Genomic DNA, 18,392 nt, shown 5'->3' with positions numbered 1-18,392 from the left:
CTTTAATCCCAGTTTGAACAGGGTGAAGCACTGAGGGAAGAAGTTCGTTGTGACCTGGAGACCGGAGGGGAGCATCCACCGCGGCAGCGCACGTCACGTGACCATCTTGTCTACTGCTGGCCGAGTGAAGCGTGTTAGCAGGTAATAAAAACACACATTTTCTCATGTTTTCCTTCTTTAGTTTGTGTATTTCCACACGTTTAAACCATACAGTTAATCGAGTATTCGCTAAAACAGTTGGTCTTTGGATTCTTTGTGCCGCTTACACGGGGTTGTGAAGAATGTCTTTCGCAATTTTTTTCTGTTGTCTTGTTTCCCGGTAAGCAATGTCGGGATGGGATTGTGCTCCGCTGCGAGGCCTTTTCTTTACATTTGATACACCTTTGTTGTTTGCGGACAAGCGTGTAGGTTAGATACCGACGACGCGCTCAATACAACATCCACTATCGTTAGATAACTGCGCGGACCTATAAATACGCTTTACGATTTAAGCACGTCAGCTAAACGGCAGTTGGCTATCAACTTGGGCCAGATTTAGATAGCATCATTAGCTAGCAGCCATCCCACCGCATCGACGCTGTAGCGTCAGCCTTAGCATTTCAGTAGCTAACTTCAGTTCATGCTAGCGAGGACAAAGGGGACCGTAGTACCATCAGCGGAAAGTCGGTCAGTGTTGAGTCGAAATCGACGCTACAATAATTTTTATTTGCTTTTGGCAGATAGATATGAACCTCTAATTGTTACCGAATAGTCCCATATTTGGGTTGGAAAAAAAAAACAAGTAACCTAACATCAGCGGGCTAACGTTAGCATTGGTTCAAAACAACACTCATCTGCCTTTACTACGAAAATAATCGGAAGGTAATTATCAGTCAGTCAGCTGTTCGTTAGCTGTAACCAGGTTGATGTCAGCATAGTGTAATTTAACTGATATATATATATGTATATATACATATATATATATATATATATATATATATATATATATATATACATATATATATATATATATATATATATATATATGTATATATACATATATATATATATATATATATATATATATATATATATATATGTATATATATATATATTTGGTAATTTGTATATGGCCAAATGAACGTAATGACAATTGAGTTACTGAATGACTGTTTTGTTATTGTTCGTGTCTAACACCGCCAATACACATTATTGTGACGTTACACTAATATTGTATTTATTAATTTTCGCGTGCGCCTACTGCCTTCGATTTTCGATGATATAACAACATTTGGACTTTTATTTAGTTTTTATTTATTTATTTATTTTTGATCAGAAATTGCATTTAAAGCTTGTTCGTCCTTGTGTAGAAGCTTTGTTCAGTCCAACAGCCAATGGGAGCTTTGTAGTTGCCAACGTCACTCAGGCACTGTAACCTGGATTGCTATTGTTCTCTGACATAACACAAATGGGTCAGTGGGGGTATCTGTAGTCAAAGTTTCAAACTGCAGCACAAAATACAGAAAAAATAAAATTTTCCATATCCAGGTGGATAAAACTCTGTTTGTTTAGGTGTTTGTGACATCTTTTAAGTGCAATCTTTTTCTATTTAAAACAATTACTTCCTGCTTGTGTGGTAATACACCATGTTTCCATCAAATATATAAAATATACATGATTCTGTTGTCAAATTTTCATAGAGTATCCCAGCATTTCCCAGCTTTAGTTTAGCGCTTTAAGTGTGTATGAAAGATTTACTTGCTTTAAATTAAAGAGTAAAGAGGGGATGTGGGGTCAGGGTGTGAAGTGTTTGTTTTGCTTCATACACACTGTTGTCTGTACCGTTTGTAAGAGGACACTGGGTCGCTCTCCCTCCTTGACCCAGATTTTCAGCAAAGCTCTTGCGTCACCAGGCCAACGCTGTCTTAGTGCCTCCATAAGGGCAGTATTTATGATTGTGCAATAAGGTATAGCTATGCTCACAACACATTTCTGGTAATAAACACTTCCTTAACAGTCACAAGGAAAGTATTGAGGTTGTGCCAAAACAACATTGTAACTGCAGTGGTAATTTACAATGCTGTTATATTATTGCATATATGTTATATTACTCATCTTTTTTTGTTGTTTTTTTGTTATATTTTGCAGATTTTTCTATTTTGTACATACAGAGTTTTGTATATACTGTATATGATGAGCTCGCTGGGCGGCGACAAGGCCCGGGGCCCTCGGGAAAAAGCGCTGCCAGCTGCCACTCACACATCTCTACCACAACCACAGAAGCAGATACAGGTGAGCTGCTGTAATGTGTAATGTGGAAACTTTCTGAAAACACACTCCTCTGAACCACAGACATACATGAGCAGGTACAGGACTACCCTTGACAACACAACCACAATGTACACATTATGCAGTAATCAATACTGAAAATAATTTTCTTCTGTTTTGATTGCAGCTACACAGCATACACTTTTAATGCCGATAATACATTTGCTCAGTGTACATTTTTTTTTTTATTGTCAGGGACTTCTGACAATGAAAATTAAACTAACAGTTTAATTGATCCGTTATACATTATACAGTTTTTTTTCTTCCAGTTAAACAAAATTTCACCGAGTTGTCATATTTTCTTTTGCTCACAGGCTACTGCTGAACAGATCCGGCTTGCCCAGATGATCTATGACAAGAATGATGCTGACTTTGAGGACAAAGTTAACCAGGTGAGGAACACTTTGGGTGTTTGCCAGACAGTACAAAACTCATGTCTTAGCATCATGTTTAGTTCTTCCACAACTCCAGCACTCTACGATGTGCATTTTGTCATGTGTCATATGCCTTGTTAACTGGCAGATATGTCTAATTATGTGTGTTTGTTGCTTTCCTCAGCTGATGGAAGTGACAGGGAAGAACCAAGATGAGTGCATGGTAGCACTTCATGACTGCAATGAGGATGTCAGCAGAGCCATCAATTTCCTCCTGGAGAGCACCTCGGACATGGTAATTGACAAATCATCTCATGTAGTCTCACATGAAAATTAAAGCCTGTCATTTACTTTCAATCATATGGATGCGCTCCTTCAGTTTTTGTGATTTGATTTTTTTTTTTACCCCTTGGAATGCAGAATATAGAGAAGCTCGGTACAATGACATGTGATTTACATTTGGAAATGTTTACCAATGTCTTTAGGATTTTAGAGGAGTTTTAATTTGTTCATTCAATTATCCTTTAAGATCATTCAGACATTGTCCATACCTTTAAACAGTTTAAATCAATTTGTGGAAAGGTGCTATCGTGGTTTGTTAACTACTGTAGTTCCGTAAACTCAGGCTTTGTAGTGAAATCAGCACTTATAGATTCACTGTAGTTTAGTTTTTAAAATGCTCGTGCATGCTGAAACACAATATGAGCCATTGTGCGGCTTGATAAGACAGCTGTATTGATTAAATTAGCATCATCTCTGTTATGTCAGATATGTATGAGACAGATGACTGCAAAAACACAGCTGAAACACATTCTGTGAGGACAACTTGTCAGGCTGCAGGTCTATTTTCAACACCAGGGCAATTTATATTTCTCTTTATTCGGAAACATAAAGCATTCCGGCTCATAAACACTAGATTTCAAGCGATGCAACATGCTGAGGTGAACAAATGTGTAAAACTCGAGGTTAGCAGTTGGCACTTGCTAATTGTCAGGAAACTTATTTGAGTTGTCGTTTGCCAGAGTGACTGCTGGCTCTGTGTAACATCAGGGAGCATGAAGACATACTATTGTACACCAGTTTTCACTCTCCTGTTCAGACTGCAAAGTCATACGGTCTTCCGAATGTCTGGTAAATACTCGGGTGTTGTTCTGCCTTTGAGTCCGAGTGAGCGTCCCAACATTTCTGAAGAATATCAGCCTGCACAGATGGTGAGGAGAGGTTGTAGGTTGTAGGGCGAAGCAGCTGGACAGATAGCTACCACTGTTGTTTTGAGTTCATGGAAGTCCAAAAATAGAAGAGAGCTGGTTTCCCCCTTTACATTAAAGACTCCATTGTTATGGCAGATACATCAACCCTCTGATTACATCCGTTTCCACTGCACTTTTCAAGATTCAAACTGTCATAAACAAATGGAATGATAACTGAGTGTGTTTTATTTCACTGTAAGAATATGTGTAGCATAAGAGAAGAGTGGTCTATTAAATACTTGACACCCTAATTGAAGTGATGGCAGCGTTGTAATCAGTGTTATTTTAGAAATCATTTCGTGTACTAATCTCATCTGAGTCATTTAAATCTGAGTATCTTCCAATAACAAGCATTTATTTTGAAATGTTTTTCTTACATAACAGCAGCATAGTGCACACTTAACTCCATAAGCATAACAGCTTTCTCTGCAGCTGCTTTCAGGAATGTTTTATCGTGTCCTGTAATATTTGGTGTTGTTTGCGCTGACACATTGTTTCACTGCTGATGTGTGTTTATGAAACAAGGGCTTTAATTAAGTGCAATCACAAACACATCTGTTATACTGTTAGTCCTGCACCGTGTATTATTTTTTTGTTGGTACATATTTTCATATATTCTTTCTGTGTTTTTTTTTTTTCTTCTCCGTCCCGTCTTTACTTCCCTGGTTTCAGACCTCTTGGGAAACGGTGGGGAAGAAGAAGCCCCTGGTGAAGGAAGGCCCATCAGAAAGCAAGGAGAACAAGGAGAATAGGGAGAAGAAAGGAGAGAGGGAGGCCAGCAAGGGCCGTGCCACCGCCAACCGCAAAGGCAAAGGTGCCAGCCGGAGCCGACAGGGTAAGGAGCCTAAACATTCAATGAAATCTAGTTCAGAGTCCACTGACTGTTCTTTAGCTTCTCAGTATTGTGTTTGAGTACATCATACTGTAAGGTTTATAATTTGATTTGTTTGTTTCATGCACAGCACGTCCAGAGGAGAACGGCGTGGAGGTGACACCTGTGGACAGAGGTTCGGATCGAGGCCGCAGGGTCAGAGGTGGCAGAGGTGAGCAGGAGCAGAGTACAACACCATCGGTTTCACCAGATGCTTGAGTGTGTGTTGTTGACTTTTTGTGTGAATGTCATGCAGGATCTGGAATTCGAGGTCGAGGCAGAGCACCAGCAGGGAGCAGGTTCTCAGCCCAGGGCATGGGGTATGGTGGCAACACACACACATTCACAGCCGTTCTCAAAGAATTTTTGATTCTTTTTTTCATGCCAGGGAAGGAATAAGTTAATTTTGTTTGCTTATGATTGGGTTTCTATATGTTTGCAGTGGTTGCTTTGTCTTGAAACTAACTTTAGAATGTGTTTCCACAGCCTTTCTATATATCTGTTCATAAAAGACTGTTTGCCTTCAGTTGCTACTTTCATTCAGACACCAACGAAATCATAAATATATCCCAAGAAAGCTTCTAAAAAAAATCCCACAGGAATCCAATGGACAAGTGGCCTTGTTTCATCTGAGAATATTTTACATCCATTGTAAATTCCACATTGACTTTGTTTCGGGTGGGTGTTTGATTCGGATGATTTGTGGCTACAAAACGTTTAAAATAAAATGATTTAATGTCCAAAATCAGTTCAACAAGAACAAGCTTGGCCAACCAAATAGTTAATACTGAAACGGCAAACACTGTTTATTTGATTAAGGATGAACAAAATCTGATTTCTGTCACTGCCAGCCACCCCTCACCTTTCAGTGTGTCTGTGTAACTGAACTTTCCTGTCCTCGAATCTTCCTTAGGACTTTCAATCCTGCTGACTATACCTCAGAGGCTGGAACAGGGACCACACAAGCAGAGGTTTGGGACACGGTGACCAACAACAGCACAGATGGGACAGGTGATCTTAGACAGCACATATGTTTCTCATGATTTGTATATGCAGTAGTGTGTACACTGAGCCAACAGCACTGCAATTCCCCCTCGGGATATTTCATGCAAATCTACGTAAGCTTCATGCATCCTGCATCCTGTTTACCTAATTATTCCACCTGTATTCACATTTTTTCACTCAATATTGGCTGTCCTCTAGTTGCCTGGAGGAGTACTTTGGAAGACTGGGCAGCTGAGGACTGGAGTGAGGATGTTAGTGTGAGTTGACACAAAGGGAAGCACATTACAGTAGAAGTCTGTTGACTTTACTTCTCAGTGTAACAATGTGTCTCTTGTATCTGTGTGTGTTTCTGCAGCTCGCAGAGACCAAAGTGTTCACCTCCTCGTGTGCACCTGCTGCTGAGAACCACATCACACCTGGGCAAAGGTAAGTTCATTTACCTGTCAAAGGTATCTTTTACGTATTGTTTTTTCTGTTTTTACAAGCTAAATGCCATGAAGGATTTGATTGTGGCTATTTCCAACACATTTCACATTGGCAACATTTTCCAAATGACTTAACCAACTGTTTCTGTGTTAGTCTGGACCTCGCCTCCCTGCTGCAGAAGCCTGCAGTTGGAGGAAGAGAACCTCCGTCCTCCTCTTCCACTCAGAGTCTGGTCTTCACCAACTCCCACCATCACCAGCAGCCGCCTCCCAGCCGCAATGCCACCAGTAGCACAAGCTACGCACATGCTGCTCTGGTAAAAACAGAATATGCATTCCTTCATCTGCCACACATAGTACATGTACAGAGGGTTCTCAACTTACGAACATTCGAGTTACGAACATTCGTAGATACGAACAACCGCTGACAGATGTCCATAAATGTTCGTAAAATGCCGTATTGCGTTCGTATTTTGTACAGCGCGCCACATCCGACTGATTCCCCTTTCTGCCGCAACCCATGCCGAGCAGCACTGGCTCATCTCCAACACTTCGTTCGTTGCTCCAACACTCACTTCGTTGTTGTGTTCATCTTAGTTCGTACCATCTTGGATACTTTACCGTTTCTCATATATTTATCACCCGTTTCTCACGTGTTTATCATGCCTAAGAAAGCAAATGCTAGTGCTAAATGCTAATGCTAAATGCTAATTTAATATATAACGACTTACGAACAATTCAGCTTACAAACAGCTGTTCGGAACGCATTGTGTTCGTAGGTTGAGAATCTGCTGTATAAATAAACAACGATGGATGACTCCTCTCTCCTCATCTGTACCAGTCATCTGTTCTTGGAGCTGGTTTTGGGGACTTGGGCCAGGCCAAGAGGACTCAGCCCAGCCCTGGAGCTCAGATACTGGAACAGCTGAAGGGTCCTGGCTTGGGTCAGCTGCCCTCATCCCAGGCTGCCCCTCCTGTCAGCACCCAAGGAAGCAACACCTCCATTGGCCGACTGCCAGGCCTGGGAGCACCTGTACCTCCGCCCTCCTCCTCTAGCTGGGACATGAAGGCTTCAGAATCCAACACCACCTCGCTGTCCTCGCAGTTCAGCCGTAAGTGTTAAGTGTAGAGGTTATTGTACAGTCGTGCACACAGTTGCATCTGATTTTATTTCAAATCCTTGCCCTGCACCTGCATTTTGTTCTTTGTCTGCAGGTGAGTTTGGCCTGCAGCCAGAGCCTTCACTGGTGCTGAGCCAGCTGGTTCAGAGGCACACTGGCCCCTCCTTGCCTCTGGCACGCCAGCCCAGTCCTCCATCACAACAACAAGCACCCCCTGCTTCAGCCTCACCTGCTCCCCAACACACCAGCACGCCAGCACAGGCAGGCCCGGTGATGGCTAACGCTGGTGCTAAACCTCCTGCTTCCAGTGCAGGGCTGGACCCTCAGGGCAGCAGTACGCCACAGCAACAACGGGCACAGCTCAAAGGCCAGAAACGAAGGATACCTCCCACATCAAAGGTAGGGAGTCGATGGTGATGGTTATCATTTTCTAGTTACACTCAAATGCTCATTTGGCTGCTTGGGGAGCTTGCTACAGTTTTTAATATAGATGTTTTGATATGTTTTCACGTATTTAATTTTTTTTTTTTAGCTTTGTGTTTTTTTATGAACAGCTATGTCTCTCTGGCAGATCCCTTCCACAGCAGTAGAGATGCCAGGCTCGGCTGACATCCCAGGGCTGAACCTCCAGTTTGGAGCTCTAGACTTTGGATCAGAGTCAGCTTTGCCGGAGTTTGGAGTTGTGGACAACTGTGTGAGTGCAGCATCCAGGGAGTCCACGCCGGCCCCAGCGCCAGCACCAGCTGCACCAGGACCAGGAGCACAGAGCCAGACGAGCCTGTACTCCAAACCGCTCAGGTACTGGCACTGCTGATGACGAGTTACATTTTTAGATAACAGCGCAGGAAATGTACATTCAAGGAGTTTAATTCCAAAACACCATTGATCACGTCTAAAAGACATTTAATCTAAGACAATAAAATACATTAGACCACTGAAAATGGTACAATTAAAATATTAAATCAATAAATTGTTGCTTGAAAGATGACAAATGTAATATTACTTAGAAAACTCAATTTCACCATCAGTATAGCTGTGTTGTAAACAAAGATGATCCACAACAGTTTAGTAAACTAAAAACATTTTTCCTTTCACAGCAACAATCACTTATTTCCCCCCTCAGATAAGCTAATTTGGTGTAATACTTGCTAACTTTGACCCTGTGTGCTCTTCGCTTCCTCCTGGTGTCCTGCAGTGAGTCATTGGGCAGCCCTCTCTCTGTCGCCCTGCCTTCGCCCCTCTCCTCATCAGAGCCAGTATATCACTCCTCTGCGGTGGCGCTGCCCAGTCTCACTCCCTCATCATTAGGGACGGCCAGCTCCACCAACCCTTCCTCTTCTTCAACAACCTCAACCGCCTCCTCTTCTGTACCCACCTCCTCTCCCTTCTCCTCTGTGGGGGGGAGTTATGATGGGACCATGCCCCCTCACACACGACTGGCCTTTTCCCAGAACAAAGAGGCCACAGGGCCAGTGATGGTGAGTAGAGAGTGTTCACAAAAGAAATGTTTATGCGGCTTCAAAGGCTGGCAAATTGTTGAGTCGACTGAGATGAGAAACCATCCAAAGTCAGTTGAGGGCCCAACATTTTTTCTTTTTTCAGACAGAAAACCGCATTTTATTTCTGCATCTTGTGTAAACAGTGTGACAGTGAGAATTCGCAGGTGATGAATCATCAGGTCAGCCCTATTCTGGAAGACTGTGGCTAACTGTGTGAAATTTAAGGTTGTTCTTTAAATCAGAGGTCTTAACCCTTTATATGACATGGTAAATAAATCTGGATTAGGTTTGATTCTCCCCTTTTGTCCATCAAGTAATGCTAAGCCTCAGCTGGATTCAAGTTGTTTATCTGTTCGTAGATATTGTAATAGTTCTCATCAATGAATGCAAACTCAGCTGCCTTTTTTTTCTCTCTTATCACCAGAATGGTCTGAATGGTGTACGAACCTCTGCTGCTCTGGATAGTAAGTTTCCTATGATACATTTATTTCTCGGTGCATACTTAATGTTGAAAATAACAGCCATCTTTTGCGGGCTACTTCAAGTCGTTTACGAGATATGTCATCCCTCTCTGCAGCTTCATCAGCTTCCTCCACACCGAAGCCAGAGTCGCCGTCGATGAACATCAGCACCAATGGGGCCTCGGCACCTTCCTCCCACTTACCCTCCACCCTGCCTGCACACAGCTCAACCACGCTCTCCAACCTGGCACAGGATCTGCCCACAGCGAACCAACTCAACTCACTCAACAGGTGATACACACACAGCAGACTTACTAAATATATCTCGGCTTTAAAACTTGAGGTTGCACCACCTCTGTGTTTGACTCTTGGTTGATCAAACATAGCTATCTTGAACTCTTCAGAGAATACAGACTAGCAGGCCCTTGGAACTGTCAAGTGGCTGTTATTTGTGAACGTTAAAACATTTTCTCTTCTGCTGGACGTTGTGAAATGAGCTGTCCTTTGTAGTGATTGAGAGGAAGAAGCAGTGTTATGAAAGTTGTGATGTCTCCTTGTACACTTGATGATCACACTCTCCTCCGTGCCTTCACTCTACAGCCATGCCAGCAGTCATTCCTCAGTCTCAGCACTGGGCTCCAGCTCTCTAACTGTAAGTACCTGCTTGCTCTGCCATCAACACCTTCTATATAAGAATTTGTCCTTTGTAAATAGATATACACAAGTAAAGAGGATAATGTAAGTTGTTTCAGCACTATTAGCATTCCACTACACACCACCGTGTTTACACAGGACACTGAGTCTCAGCTAAAATCCAAAAAATTCTAAGTGGGGCTTTTTCACTTTGTCTCAAAGCACTTTACAATTTCTCTCTCACATTTCCCTCTTCACTCACCAGTGGTGAGAGAGCCGCGTGGTTTTGTCCGCCCCTTTTTGGTGGAAAACATTGGACTTTCTCTATAGGCTGCAATGTAAAATAGCCTTACTAAACCAGTCCTTTGTGAAACACTGGATCAGAATTAGTTTGAAGACGACACGCCGGCACTGTGTCGAGGTATTGTAATTTCCTGCCGTAGAAGACGCTAGATAGTCAAAAAAAGTGTAATTTGATCCTTTTCCAGGGGGATGAGGAAATGCCGGTCTGATCGATTGCGTTGCATTGACAGCAACGGAGAATTGGAGGAAGTTGAGACTTTTCTCCAAACGTCTGCTTTAAACTAACCGGTTTGAATAATAACACTATGTTGAGGAGTTGCTGTGTATGTACTTGCACCAACAATGATGTAAAAAACTCTTATCTCTGATTTCTTTCCCTGTCCCAAAGATCCTAATAGAAGGGCTCTATGACACCACTCTACAGAAGGGAAGACTGAAGTGACATGACTAAGGAGGGATCAAATGAACCTTTTTCATCTACACAGCGTGTTCTCTGGCAGGCAGAGGCCAATATGACCCCTAGACATAGTGCCGCCATGTCACTTTTAAAGTAATTTTGAGCCGGTGGTTTACAAGTGATTGGTTTAGTAAGGCTATTTTACATTGACGTCCATGGAGAGAGGCCAATGTTTTCCCCCCAAAAGGGGGAGGGGACATTTCTGAAAGCCAAAGTTCCCAGATGTGCCCCTCTGATCTATAGCTTGCTGATGCACAAAGCTGATAATGATAAAAACGGACAGTTAAAACATTACTGTCATGAAAATATAGAGCGGCTCCCTGGTAATGGGCCCCTGCCACCTGTGTGTCAGCTCAGACACCAGTACACAGACAGCATGCATTAATAAATGTGACAAACATGATGAATAGACTCATTTCAAATCAAACCGCTTCCTTTTGTTTCTTCCTCTGCAGTACACCAGTGTTGACAACAGCAACATGAGCTCTCTGGCTCCCTCGTCTGGCTCGTACGTGTCATCCCAGCCCACCGTCTCTGCACTCCACTCAACCCACAACAGCAGCAACAGTAGCAGCAACATCAGCCACCTGGCCAATATGACAAACATGGGCCACAACATGAGCAGCACAGTTGGTGGTATCGTTGGCACAAGCGGACTTCACTCTGCTGCCATGGCCGCCGCCAGCACAGTGCTGGGACTTGGCTCCAATGGAGCCACTGCCACGTCCAACCTCTCTGCACCAAGGACCACACCCCTCACTGGTACACGCACACAAACACACCTCAGCCACTGCGAATGTTAAACCCCAATAAACAGTTTAAATAATCTGGATCGTCAAATAGCCCAAGACTGGAGCTGTTGGTTTATATTACGTTTAAGTGTATTAAAGGGATTGTTTTCGTGTAATTGTATTGCTAGGTAAAGCTCCTCCCAACCTGTCCCAGGGAGTTCCTCCTCTACTGCCCAACCAGTATATTATGGGCCCCGGAGGGCTGCTGCCCGCTTACCCAGTAAGTAAACTTTCAGGATCTGCAGCTGCTTAAGTGCTACGTTATTTCTGCCAGTCAGCTGTGATGTCGTAAAGATACATTTGTTCTTTTAACTACATTGATTTTGCATTTGATTAGATGACTCATTATCATCATACTCACACTTGAAGCCTTTCAGAGAACTGAATCACAGTCTTTATTTTCTTAGAGTATTTAGTTACTGTATATGCTTTTGTACATATTTGGTAGTTTGTGAAACTGAGCCTGCTTGTTCTTTGTGTCTCACAGCAGATTTATGGCTATGAGGACCTCCATATGCTCCAGTCCAGACTGCCAATGGTGAGCTCTTTGGACAGCTTTTTAATCACAATCCCTGTAGTCCTCATTCAGGATTTTGTTTGTTTGGTAGCTGTGGATCTTCTCCTGATCCTCTTCTGTTCCTTTAGCCCTCTTTGCAGGATTACTATGGAATCACATTCCCCGGCCCCACAGCGACTCTCTCTGGTAGAGACGGGAGCCTAGCCAACAACCCTTACTCAGGTAAAGTCCCTTGACCCTTGGCTGGCCTCGTCCAAAGTGCTACAATCCAGCATCTGTTCTGACGTGACATCTCTCCTATTTTTCAGGTGAAGTCACGAAGTTTGGCAGGAATGACTCCACCTCCCCGGCACCCCCTTCAAGCCTGGCGGCACAACAGCCTCCCCAGGCCCAGAGCCAAGGACAGAACCAGGCCCAGCCTCAGCCTCCTCAGGCCCAGCCTCAACCCCAGGGCCAACCGCAGCACCACAGCAGTCAGCAGGCCTTTCTGCCACCAGGCTACAGCTACACGGGCCTGCCTTACTATCCCGGAGTGCCCGGCGCCGTACCCAGCGCTGCTGCCTTCCAGTATGGCCATACAATGTTTGTTCCGCCCGGAGGCCCAGGACCAGCTTCGGCCAAGCAGCACAGCATGGGCCTCGGCCTGGGAAACCCCTCGGCTAGCCCCTTCCAGCAGCAGACACAGCAGCAGCCGAGCGGTTATGGCCAGCACACCTTCAGCTCAGGTTCGTGACAAGTGTTACCAACGTCTGTCAACTTAGAGTATGAAGTATTTTGATATTTCTGGCAGGGGAAATAGTGTGTATTGATCTCTAGGGTTGATGTTTTTCTTTCCAGGGTATGAGGAGCTGACAGCGGGGCCAGCAGGAGTGGAATACAGTAAAGGGTACAACTCCTCCTCACAGGCACAAGCCAAATCTGCTGGTACTGGGCCTGGGAAAGGTAAGGAGAAAAAGCTTTTTCCAAAATCTTAATTTGCATTTTTAAGGGTGTGGCATTCCAGTGTGTAAATGCTGCTGTTGTTGACAGGCGTCTCAGTGACATCCAGTAACTCCGGTGTGCCAGACATCAGTGGAAGTGTTTACAATAAGACCCAGGTGAGCCTCAGGTACTTCGACACCACACAACCTCCCTGTTGTCTTAGTATCAATACAAATACATCCTGTTTCCTCTTCAGTCTTTTGATAAGCAGGGTTTCCATGCGGGGACCCCCCCTCCCTTCAGCCTGCCATCAGCGCTGGGGGGTCCAGGGCCTCTGAACCCTGGAGCAGCTCCTGGAGGCTATGCACCTGCCCCATTCCTCCACATCCTGCCTCACCAGCAACCACATTCACAGCTGCTGCACCACCATCTAGCTCAGGATGGACAGGTACTACACTCCTACCATGATTGGTAGGAGTCATGACTGATTCCTCCGCCACATTGTTTAACTCTTCTTAGAGGCGTGTTGTGCAAATGTTCAGTTATTTATTGTCCCTCGATGTTCAGGGTGGTCCGAGCCAGCGCGGCCAGTCCAGCAGCCTGCAGCAGAAGAGCCAAGTCAACAAGTCGAGCTACGGCAGCTCCCCCTACTGGGCAAACTGAGATGACTACGTCTACAATGTGTGCTTGTGTGTGTGCATGGACATACGCCAACACACAGCACCACACCGGCCTATCTGACTGACGAGATCAAAGAGGGACAAACCATTTTACAACACAAGCTAAAACACACACTACCACCCCTCCCCCTTTGCTCTGTATATCCCCTTTTCAAATTTATGGCTGTTGTATGTAAAATATATTTATGTATGTATTTATACAGTATATATGTATTGGTAGGACATAAAATGTGGTTTTCTGCATTTTGTTTTTATTTTGAAGGACATTTTATTTCAAAAAAATGTGGAAAGATGAGAATGCTAAATCATGGAGATGAAGTTGGTGAATATACTTGAACACAAGCATCTTGTGATGTGGATTTTTTTTTTTTTTTTGTATGCATACATGAACTGAGAATGATGTACATAGATTATACACATCATTTTCATGGCAAAGGCCTTTTTTTTTATTATTATTATTTTAGAAGAAAACCGTTTTTGTAACTTTGGTCTCCCACATCTGTGAATCCTTCTTTTGAGGGTGACTTGAGTTGATAGCTTGACTTTTCTTTTAGCCCCGTTTCCCTCCATCTGTCTCTCATTCCTCAACTCTTTACTAGTTGGTTGGTTTGACCAACCAGGCCTTGGATTTGATGTCATTTTAACATTGGTTTAATCCTTGTTGTCCAAATTAAAAGTTATGAACAGTTTCTACGCATCTGGCATCAATATTTACATACCACATTGGTTGTTTTTTTTTTAACTCTGTCCCACGTTTTATTTACACAGTATCATAATAATGTGATGTGAAGTCTGACTGGCAGGACAGTCGAGGTACCAACTAAATATCTTGTGTAAATAGTCAATATACTAAACAACCAAAGGGTGTCACTGTGCACATGTTCAGGATACTTTGTAAGCACCTTTCAAATTGATGGGGTTTTGGCACAACTTAACAGTGAAATTTAAATTTAAGAACATGTGGCTGAAAAACATTTAATATGGCTTACCTGAAGTGCCACATTGTTTTAATTAACGCAACAAAACTTTCAGTTTTCTGTTGCAGCATGTTCACATGGAAAAGTGATACGAAGGAAAGTAGAGTTCCTCTTCGTTGACAGACTTATTGGACACTAAAGACAGACTGAGGCCAAAAATAGGTGGAAATCATACCTTTGTATATTTTAGAGGTAAGTTTGTACATACTCTAAATATCACAATAAACTGGTTTACAAGTAAGTAACATACAATGTCACTTAATCATGCTTGAAAGAAACTTACTACAGATTCAAACTCAGCATAAAAAGTACTGTAAGAGTCAAGTGTATAATTAGTTAACTTGAATTTCAGGAACATTAGTAATTTAATTTCTGAGTTATGCTCATTGTGCCGGAACTAACATGTAAAATATATTGAAAAGACATTTATGTCAATGTTGACGCTCCCTTTTTTTGTGATTTAATGACGTCCTGGCGGCAGCATGTGCCAAACAGAGAGCTGCATTAGGCATGGGAGCATGTCGTTTTTAGATATTTTTTCTACCGTGTGACAGTATATTATTTTGTGTTTTCAGTTGACGCTTTGCTGCGTAAAATAAAGATAAAAGGAAAAGAGTTAAACGATCTCCTGTCATTCGCGTAAGAAAAGGAAGTCGCTGTCTGCAGCTCATTTGCGGCTTAATAACGGACAACGCAGACGGAACGCCGCTACATTTGTAGAAAAATCTCTCCGAGGATTTGGCAAGTGGATGTTGAATGCCAGTTGATCACCGGTGAATCCTCAAGAAAAGTCCGAAGCACCTTTCCGAAGAAGCCCTCAGCGCTGCGCTGCGGTGCTTGGACCGCGCGAAGACGTAGGACAATGTAAAGAAAGGACCTGAAAACCGTTGACGTGTCGGATTTATGAAGGTGGATCGTCAGTTTCTTTGAAGTTAAGATTGACGTAGCTAATTTGATCCAAGATGCTCTTGAAGGACTTCTCGTGCAAAGCAGACAGCGTTCCTCATTAAAAGCCACTGAAGTTTCTGCGTGTTGAAGTTGTGATTGCACATGTCTGATGAGAATGGAGATCATTTTTAAACATTTGCACGCAATTTACGCATTTCTTTATTGATATGATGGCTGAAGATAAGGAGGTAATTAATGCACAAAAAATGGAATCTAAGAACGAGAAAGTTAACAAAGCATTGGGGGAGAAGCTGCGAGGGCTCATTGGAACCAGGAGAGGACTATTAGCTCGGATAATTGGAAAAAGAAAAGAAATTGAAAGTTTGATGAATGATGCTGGCAATCTGCAAAAAGTGCAAGAGTTATTAATGCATAACGATTTCAACAATTGTCAGTGAGTTTAAAAAGCTCAGTGGACAAGTAGCAGATCTTATCTGGAGAGGAAAAAGATGCAGATGTTAATAACTGGTTGGAGCTTAAGATGATGACTCTGAGACAGTTTGCAGAAGAAGCTGAAAGATGGATGTAAAAGAAAAAAGCAAAGCAAGTACAGCTACTGATAATGATGACACAGATGAAGATATCGAAGATGATGTGGACCCTGATGGCAGTGCTTCACAAGTGACAGTTGATAACATCAAAACAGGTTCCAGTTTTGAACGTTTATCTGTCCTGTCCGTCAGATCATCAGTTTGTGCTACTGAAGAAGCAAAGTTAGCCGGATTAGTGGAATGTGCTGCAGCTTTACAGAAGAAGCAGGAGCTTGAATTGGAGGAAGCACGTATTAAAGCCAAGCTGGAAAGGCTGACTTTGGAAGCAGCAATTGCTGAAAAAAAGAGCTCAAGTAAAAGTATTGAAAAGTAATGCAAAAACAAAATCTGATCACAGAAATGTTGGTTAATCATCAGAAACAAGCTCAGCTACCAGTTAAAACAGTTACAGTTTTCAATGGTGACCCACTTACCTACAGATCTTTTAGCAGAGCTTTTGAACAAGCTATTGAACAGAAAACTGCCAATGATCAGGAGAAGCTGTACTACTTGCAATAGTACACTGCAGGAGAACCGCAGGAACTCGTATGTAGCTGTGAGCACACACCATCACACAGAGGGTTCAAGGAAGCAAAACGACTGCTTCAGAGCAACTATGGAGATGAGATGATGATGGCAAGTGCTTACATTGGCAAAGCCTTAAGGTGGCCACAAATCAAGTCTGAAGATGGGAAAGCACTGAATGCTTATGCTGCATTTCTGACTGGATGTTGTAACAATGGAAGATGTGGAGTTTATGGAGGAAACCCCACAAGTATGAGAATTGCCGTGTCCAAATTGCCATATAAAATGAGAGAGAGGTGGCGCAATGTAGCATTTGACCTCAAGGAAAGAAGAGGACACAGAGCAAGATTTGCTGATCTTGTTAGCTTTATTGACCATCAAGGAAAGGTTGCTATGGATCCACTCTTTGGAGACCTCCAAGATGGACGCACATCTACAGTAGGCGAAAGCAAAGAAAAGGAGAAAGCTTTCAAAGGTGGAATGAAAGGAAGCAGCTTCGCAACAAATCTGTCGGTGGAGAGGAAAAGGCTGGATACAACACCAAGGCAGGCCAACCCAGTTAAAGTAGCTAATGCCTTTGAACCACCATGTCTTTTCTGTCAAAAGATTCACACATTGGAGTCGTTGCATCAAAATTAAAGGGCTAGCACACAAGGATTGTGTAGAATTCCTGAAAACAAAGGGAATATGCTTTGGATGTTTAACACGAGGACATCTTAGCAAAACATGCAAGAAAAGGAAGGTGTGCAAACAGTGTTTACAGAAACACCCAGCGGTTCTTCACATAGAAAAGGAAGCCAATAATAATAATAATAATTCATCTATAGTGACGAGTGAGGACAGCACCTCAAATGAAGAGGTGTCAGGAGCTCAGAGCTTTGTTAAACAGGAAATAGTTGGCTATGCTGGGACAGGGAACACCGAGTGCATGCTATCGATTGTGCCAGTAAAAGTGAGATCCCGTAAAGGTGGAAGGTGTATAGAGACATACGCTTTTATGGATCCTGGAAGTACAGCCACGTTCTGTACAGCGGAGCTTCAAAAGAGACTGAACATTAAAGGAAAACCAACTCAGAACTTATTGAGCACTATGGCTCAAGATAAACCTGGTGAACAGAGGCTAATCAACAGTCACATGCTCTCAGACCTGGAGGTGTGTGGCCTTGAAGACACAAGGTATGTCCAGCTACCCAAAGTCTTCACACACAGCAGTGTCCCTGTTCAAAAGGAAAACCTTCCAATTTGCAACATCTGCAAAAGTGGCCGTAACTGAATGAAGTAACCTTACCACACATTGACGCTGAGGTAGGGCTTCTCATTGGAGCTAATAACTCAAAGGCAATGGAGCCGTGGCACATAATTAATAGTCAGGACGATGGGCCGTACGCTGTGAAGACTGTCCTGGGCTGGATGGTGTGTGGAACTGCGAAGAACGAGACCACTGATTCCAAGATGGAGTCAGCTCATTACAGCGTCAACCCAATTTCAGTGTTGGAACTAGAACAGCTACTGGTTCAGCTGTACAACACAGACTGCTGTCAATGCAAAAGACAACAAAGTTTGTGGATGGACATTACTGCATAGGACTTCTGTTGAACATGAAGCAGCTAAGATGCAGAGTAACCGCGGTATGGCAGAACAGCGAGCTGCTAGCCTGAAGAGAAAACTGAAAAAGGATGTTTTTTTTGAAGACTACAAAGACTTCATGAAAGGCATACTGGATAAAGGCTACGTTATTAAAGTTCCTGAAGAACAGCTTGACCGTGATCACTACAGGGTCTGGTACGTCCCTCACCA

The 18,392-nt window shown here is 43.1% G+C and overlaps 1 protein-coding gene across 1 annotated transcript; it reads left to right on the top strand.

Moving 5' to 3' along the window:
* The first annotated feature begins 87 nt into the window (after nt 1-87).
* ubap2a (ubiquitin associated protein 2a) lies at nt 88-14,304 on the top strand. Its single transcript, XM_069154250.1, has 27 exons — nt 88-141; nt 2,128-2,271; nt 2,622-2,699; nt 2,866-2,976; nt 4,604-4,766; nt 4,894-4,974; nt 5,059-5,122; nt 5,716-5,813; nt 6,006-6,064; nt 6,163-6,233; nt 6,387-6,549; nt 7,074-7,344; nt 7,448-7,752; nt 7,925-8,151; nt 8,549-8,831; nt 9,277-9,316; nt 9,430-9,604; nt 9,914-9,965; nt 11,162-11,468; nt 11,626-11,717; nt 11,985-12,035; nt 12,143-12,236; nt 12,323-12,739; nt 12,852-12,956; nt 13,044-13,111; nt 13,192-13,383; nt 13,503-14,304. Exons 2-27 carry the CDS (start codon nt 2,170-2,172, stop codon nt 13,596-13,598), a joined length of 3,765 nt encoding a protein of 1,254 aa, XP_069010351.1. The 5' UTR covers nt 88-141; nt 2,128-2,169; the 3' UTR covers nt 13,599-14,304.
* Nucleotides 14,305-18,392: the final 4,088 nt, after the last annotated feature.

The sequence above is a fragment of the Embiotoca jacksoni genome, unplaced genomic scaffold, assembly GCF_022577435.1.
Source record: "Embiotoca jacksoni isolate LCO1_2020_lvr unplaced genomic scaffold, fEmbJac1.0.p SCAF_1, whole genome shotgun sequence".
Classification (NCBI taxonomy): domain Eukaryota; kingdom Metazoa; phylum Chordata; class Actinopteri; family Embiotocidae; genus Embiotoca; species Embiotoca jacksoni.
Note: the sequence above shows the minus strand (reverse complement) of the source record. Positions and strands in the feature narration are given on the sequence as shown.